Raw genomic sequence first — 7,284 nt, 5'->3', positions numbered from 1 at the left:
TTTTGATCTTTTTTTTCTGACTGATCCCTTTCCAAAGAAGTATTGAGGTATTTGTCTTCAATCTCACTAATTCTTTTTTCCATTGATTCTATTCTACTCTTTTGCCCTTTCAATATGTTATCTATTTCTGAGAATTTAGTATTAATCTTCTGGATTTCTATCTATAGATTTTGTATCATTTCTAATTTTTCATTTATTTTGTCATTTTGTTTTTGTGTTGTCTTCAGAAATTGTTCTAGGGTTTGTCTGTGTTTTCCTAAATTTTGTCAGTGTTCCCTTGATCTATCTCTCAATCTAATGAAGCTACCTACATATAATTCTTTTGAACTCCTTATCAAGGAGCTCTAATGCTGCTTCTTCCTCAGGGATGTATCCTGAGTCACTTTTTTTCTGGGTCTGTAACCTGGTCCCTTGTTTCTACTGCTTTATCTTGTTTCTTTGTGTGGATTGTGATGGTCTGTAATCTCTAAGACATTGTGATGTTTTCATGTTTATATTTAATTGGTGATTGTATGTTGGTGATTCACCCAAAATTTTCATTTTTTTTGGATGTATCTGAGTAAGCAGGGTACTGTACTCCTGTATTCTTTAGTCAGTAGCACTTATGCACTTATGGAGTTCTGGTGGTGTAGTGCCTAAGGCATTTGACTGCTAACCAGAAAACTGGTGGTTCAAACCCACCAGCCACTCCTTGGAAGAAAGATTGGGCAACATACTTCCATAGTGATATTGCCTTGGAAACCCAAGGAGGAGTCACTATGAGTTGGATCTGACTCCATGGCAATGAGTCTGGTTTTGGTCAGCCCTTACTGAACTTGACTGGGACTGGGGCAACCCAAGCCTTAGAATACCTTCAGTGTCCTTTTTTTTTTTGAGATTTAGGGATGAATTAGATATGATTCTTGCTCCTGAGTGTCATGTCTTAATCTTATTTTCAGTCTTCTGTCTATAGACTGAATATTCTTGAAGAACAGGAATCCAGTCTGTTCTGTTCTCATGCTTTTCCAAAGTGGTAAATCTTCATGGAAGTAGATTGCCTCATCTTTCTTTAGCAGAGCAGCTGGTGGGTGTGAATCACCAGCCTTTTGGTTAGCAGTCAGATGCCTTAGGTACTGAGCTACCGGAACTCCTTGATAACATAAAGTAGGCCCTCAATAAATGTCTATTTGAGGAACAATAGGTATCCGTTTCAGGAGTTCAGAGATGAGGAGATGGGTCCTTTTGACTGAGATGATAAAGGAAGGGCTTATGGAAGTATCTAAATCAAACCCTGGAGGACAGGTTGAGTTGAGAAAAAGGACATTTCTGGCAGAGGACACCACAACCACACAAAGTCAGGAAGCAAACAAGCATATCCTGTTTTTAAGGAACTGTGAAAATAAGGTATCAGAGTATTTTGCAATTAACCTAGACATAGCTCCCTCTGTCTCCTCCAAGACCTCAAAAATCCTCTGCCAGTGACCAGATGCTTGACCAGAAAGAAAAGTCTCTTTCCATCCCTCCTTCCTGTTGAGCTTTCATTGTCATGGCCCAAGGTCTTGAGTAGGGACACCTGGGCCTCTGCCATCCACACCACTCAGGTACTCAACACTCCCCATTTCATCCTTCTGAACTAACAACTTGACCTGCCAAAGAACCAAATGAAATGACACACATCGCCCCTTGGTTTACCACCAGTTGTTATTGAATCGATCTGACTCATGGTAACCCTATGTGTATCAGACCAGACCTGTGCTTCCTAGAGTTATCAATCATTGCTTTTTGAGAAGCAGATTGCTGGGCTTTTCTTCTGAACCTCCAACCTTTCAGTCAGCAGCTATGTGTGTTAACCACTTGGGCCACTCAGGGACTCCCTCCACCCCCCCACCCCCCAGGTCTAGCATAGTTTTAATCCAAGAACTCTTTTGGTTTTTCCTCAAGACTCTCAAACAAAATCTCCACTGGGAAACTAGAAGCTGCTGTTGCCATTGTCCAGTTATATATTTGGGCCTCAGTGGACTGGTGTCAGCTCAAACTTCTGAATTCAACAGAACACAGTGAAGGAATGAGGGCAACAGGAAAGATCACAACTAGATCAAAATACAGGCCAGAACCCTGAGCATAGGTGTGTTCCTCTCTTGCCTCCCCAAATCCCACTGAAAATGACAGAGGAAATGGCAAAATGTAAAAATAATTGTAAAATGTAAAAATTAAAATGAATTCAGAGTAGCAATAGGAAGTCAGAAAATGAGATCAGTAGACCAGAAGGTGAGGAGCTTCTACCCTATATAAAGGATACAGGTCTGCCTGATGGCAAAATACAAGAAGGATGAGAAATCTTGTACCCTCCTAAAGGTGAGAGGGAAGATCATTGACATGGAGGATGTTCTCAGCAGAACCCTGGATAATCCACAGATCAGAGTCAGTGTGTGCTGGAGAAGCCCCGGTTGAATGAACAAACTATAACCTTGCCAGTCCCCATTTCAGGGCAGTCAGATGTGGGGTTTGCCTCAGGATGATGCTACAAGCCCTGTTTTCTAAATAAATAGAGAAAGGAGGGTGTTTGCTGTGGAAGTCTTCTGGAGTGGACAGTGTGCAAAAGAGAGAATTGGGCAGTTTTATTTCCGTTTCTTTTCCTTTCTATTCAAGTAGAGTTACATTGAATATTGTTTATTAGATTCTTTATAACTGGAACAAAACAATAAATGCTATTTTAAAAAAAATTAATTCAGGCCAAGAAAATGCGAGAAGGTACTTGGGACATGAGAGTATGAGGTGGAGTGGCATCATGGACCCCTTCTCCTTAAGCAAGTTTCATTGTTTTCAGATTCTTATCCGTAGGCCTGGCTTCAGGTTATTCATGCAATCCTGAACATGCTTATTGAAGGGGTTGGCACAGACATGTTGCCCTCTCTTGGTGGTGAAACTGGGAAGCAAGAGGGAGAAAGTTTACAAACTGAGGTGTGTTCAAACTGGGTGGGGAGCCTTCAGATTCCCCACTCAACCCAATCTATTATTTTTTTCTTCTGCTGAAGTCAGCTCAGAGCCCATAGCTTCTCTGAGAGCTCCCTCAGCCTCCCTTTGTGACTCATGGAAGTTTCCTTGGAGCCTTCCTGCTTTCTTCTGTCTTCCTTCTTTCCCTCCCCTCCCGCTGCACTGGGAGCATCTACCTGCTGTCCCTTCCCTGGAAGGATTGAGGAGGGGTGGGGGATACTGGAGGGAGAAGTGGGGCTAGGGGTGGGGAGATGGATACACACGCTTTCGGGATCACCATCCGTCAGTCCCCTCTCCCCAAGGCTTTGTAGACTCCCTCTCCCCAGTATGTGGCAGGTAAGCTTGGCACTTACATGACACCTGGCCTGGAGCACCTGCTGCTAGTTTCAAAATAATTTTCCATGAGTAGACATCGGATATTTCGGGACACGTAGGATGTGCAGCACTCAGAAGGCTGATAAACGCCTGCAGAAAGGAAAGACCCATACAAAGGCCAAGTCTTTTTTTTTTTGGGGGGGGGGTCACTAGATCTTTTTCCTTCTTTTCTCAAGAGTACTGGGGAGGGTGAGAAGGTGCAGGACTCCGAAAGGATGTTTGCTTCCTTCTCTGCAAGTAATTACTGGCATCTTCTTGCTTCAGACACTCCCCAGGGTTGAGCTGTATGTCTGAGGGTAACTAGGGTGGGCCACAACAGGTCCAGGACTGTTCCTCCCAGAGGTGGAAGGGCCCGGTGCTTGCAGGAGTCATCAGAGAACATTTCTGCCCCCATAAGTCCGCAGAACTGGGGCAGCAGGTGGGAGTAGAGGAGTCGTCTGTGGAGGACATGTCCATCCTGGGGCTATTCCCACCCCCAGGGCCCTTCCTCTCCCCTTCCCTCATCCCTCATCCCCTGAAAAGGTACCAAAGGCATTTTGCAGGTCTGTGCCTGCCTAGTGCTTTTAAATAACTGAACATTTACCTTGCTCGTGTATCGGTTGTCTAAATTGATGGTTCATCAGCATGGATTCTTTTAATTCTGTATTTGAGAGAAACAGACACAATGGGGAGAGGAGTCACTGGGAGGTAGCGTTATCTTGGCATCTGCACCCACTCATTCCAGCACTGATGCTGACCTGCCTACCACCTGTTTAGAATCCAGGCCTGCCTCTACGGCTGTTGCTTTCATTAGGGCTCTGGGACTTTTTAGGGGGCTTTGAAAATGTTTGTGACAAGAAAACATTCTATCAACTGGGAAACAAACTACAAATTCAACATGAATAAATTAATCAAATGGCTACATCATGTGATATAGTCCACAATCCTTTACCCATATTTCTGGAATCCAAAGAGTTCTGAAAACAGAAAGTTTGTTCATTTACTCACTTGGTGGCAGAACCTGAGGTAACAGGTGATTTGGTGACACCTGAAGTGAATCGATGAATCAATTAACCTAGACATAGCTCCCTCTGTCTCCTCCAAGATCTTAAAGACCCTCTGCCAATGACCAGATGCTTGACAGAAAGAGAAGTCTGTTTCCATGCCTCCTTCCTGTTGTGCTTTCATTGTCATGGCCCAAGGTCTTGAGTAGGGACACCTGGCCCTCTGCCATCCATACCACTCAGGTACTCAATGCTCCCCATTTCATCCTTCTGAACTAACAACTTGACCTGCCAAAGAACCAAATGAAATGACACACATCGCCCCTTGGTTTACCATCAGTTGAATTGATTTATAGGCTTTATTTATCCCACTTAGAAGAAATATTTGTATGTCTTTGAAATAGAAATATTACTGTGTATGTGTATGGGATGCTTCTGAGATCCTACCATGGATGTTAGTAATGTTCAGGCATGTGCTAAAAACCCCCAAATTCTGTATTCCAAAATATATCTAGTCTCAAAGGTTTGGCATAAGGAATAGCGCATCTGTATTATGCTAATTAGGCAAATGCCTCTACATGTCTAGTTCATTTTAGAATAGTTATATATGAATTGCATTTAATGAGGGATGTGGGTACATTTTAATATTCTTGATATAATGTGGGTGAGGCTTGCAAAAACAGCAACAACAACAAATAGATCTTAAATGGCCTTGTCTTTCCATTTCTCTTCCCTGATTAGCTCATATCTAATTTCACCACGTGCTATGTGATCTTGAAAGAGTTAATTAACCTTCCTGTGCCTCAATTTTCTCATTTGTAAAATGAGAATAATAATAATATGCAAACTATAAAAAAATTACTGATATATATATTTTTTTCAGCTTACACAAATGGAGATTTCACATTGTTCAACCTAATACCTACCTCACAGGGCTATTAGGAAAATTCAATGTGTTAATAGATACAAAACACTTAGAACAATGCCTGATACACAGTAAGTAGATGTATATATTTTAAACAAATAAATAGAATGGTTAGGTGACCTTGGATGAATCACTTGTCCTGGCTGCCCATTTCCTCTCCAAAACAATAACTTTATACTAGATGGAAGGAGCCCTGCTGGTGCAGTTAGTTGTTAAGCTAACTGAAAGGTTGGCTGCTCTATGGAAGAAAGATGTGGCTATCTGTTTCTGTAAAGAGTTCAACCTTGGGAACTCTATGGGGCAGTTCTAATATACCCTATGGGGTTGCTATGACTTGGAATCAACTTGATGGCATCAGGTTTGGTTTTGGTATACTAGGTGGTAAGTAACAACTCTAACATTATAAGATTCTATGATTATTTTTATAAGTCTAAATTTTACTATAGTTCTTTTGATCTAGGATTTAATAGTCCTATATCAGCTGGAAGAAGACATCAATAATTCTGGCCTGGAAAGAGAAATAATTGTTTCCCTGATGACATCAATCATACCTAAACAGTTTTCCCCAAGGACTAAAGGCTGCAGAGGGAGGCAGGTCTGTACCCTGAGACTGCTTTTAAATAAGTGCCATACTATGTCTGGGACAGGAGGCACAGGTGTCCCTCCATGTCACCTCTCCAGCCTGGTGCATTACCATGGGCCTGATCACCACTGAGAAAGCTCTCTGGACTTACCATCTGTGAGCCGGACCTGGTATCCAAGGTCAACAGCCAGGATGAGGAAGGAGAGGACAGCCACAGAGACCTTCATTCTTCTGGCGGCAAGCAGAGATGACTTGTGGCTTCCTGAGCTCACTGTTCTCTGACCCCAGCTCTTCCCTGTATTTATAAGAGAAGGGTCAGGAAGTAACAGGGCAGAAAGTATGGGAATGGTCAGAGTGCTGTTTTTTGTCAATATAACAGTCAACATACTATTTCTGAAAAAGGGAACAAGGCTGGGAATTCAACAGGAAGTAGAGGGCAAAGATGACTTGGAGCTTTTCCAACGGTTCCAATGGGTACCGACAAAGAGAACAGAAAAGAAGCATGCTTCCCTCTAGGAGATTCATTTTGTTTGCTAACTATGAGTTGCTCCCCAGGAGAAAGCCATGAATAGAACATGGTGAGGGAGGTGGAGGGGACCATCTCAGACTCTCTGGCTCAGGAGTGGGACTTGTTAGACACTGTCCTGTGTCCATGTCCAGTTGCAGTCTTGGAGTCTCAATCAGAGGGAATTTAAAGATAGGAGCTAGTCCTGCTGGCACCAGAATGGAGAGCTGGAGTTGCTCAAGATTAGGGGCCAGGAGATCTTCTCAGGTATTGATGATCCCAAGTCCTACTCACCCCAAGTGCCACGTATACAAATAACCTATAATCAGAAGTGACTTCCAAAGGGAATGCTCTTACCTGGTTATGTGATTCCTCATTCAGAAACTGCCAGTGGCTTCTCATGGCCTTGGGGGTAAATGGCAAAGTTCGTGACTGAGTGTAGAAGGCCCTTCAGAATGGGGCTTTCCTTGCTTGCACTGCTCCACTATTTTCTAGTATAATGGCGTTTTATATTAACTATCAAATTTAACAATTGACAGTGTATTTATCAATTTAGATTTTACAGATTTTTTTCTCTTTTGGAGATAATATCTATTTTTTTAGGACCTAACTACTAATCTGGATCCTAGTAGCACAACAGTTAAGCACTCAGCTAGTAACTGAAAGGTTGGCAGTTGGAACCCATCCGGTGGCTCCATAGGAGAAAGACCCGGTGATCTGCTCTCATAAAGATGACACCTTAGAAAAGCCTATGGGGCAGTACTGCTCTGTTGCATGGGGTGGCTATGAGTCACAATTGATTCGATGGCACCTAACAACAACAATGAATAAATTAGCCCAGTGCCTAATGCACTTGACTGCTAATCAGAAGGCTGGCAGTTCAAACCCACCAGCCACTCCTCAGAAGGAAGGTTGGGCAATCTACTTCTGTAGTGATACC

The 7,284-nt window shown here is 42.8% G+C and overlaps 1 protein-coding gene across 1 annotated transcript; it reads right to left on the bottom strand.

Annotated features, from left to right (window-relative positions):
- Positions 1 to 2,802: 2,802 nt before the first annotated feature.
- On the bottom strand, positions 2,803 to 6,066 carry CCL15 (C-C motif chemokine ligand 15). The gene is made up of 4 exons (XM_042781923.1): positions 5,991 to 6,066; positions 3,932 to 3,988; positions 3,327 to 3,438; positions 2,803 to 2,905 (listed from the first exon to the last, which is right to left on the bottom strand). Exons 1-4 carry the CDS (start codon positions 6,064 to 6,066, stop codon positions 2,803 to 2,805), a joined length of 348 nt encoding a protein of 115 aa, XP_042637857.1.
- Positions 6,067 to 7,284: the final 1,218 nt, after the last annotated feature.

The sequence above is a fragment of the Orycteropus afer genome, unplaced genomic scaffold (genome assembly GCF_000298275.1).
Source record: "Orycteropus afer afer isolate SDZICR_OR568_19922 unplaced genomic scaffold, OryAfe1.0 scaffold00196, whole genome shotgun sequence".
NCBI classification, from domain to species: domain Eukaryota; kingdom Metazoa; phylum Chordata; class Mammalia; order Tubulidentata; family Orycteropodidae; genus Orycteropus; species Orycteropus afer.
The sequence above is the reverse complement of the archived record's forward strand: the minus strand, read 5'-3'. Positions and strand labels throughout refer to the sequence as shown.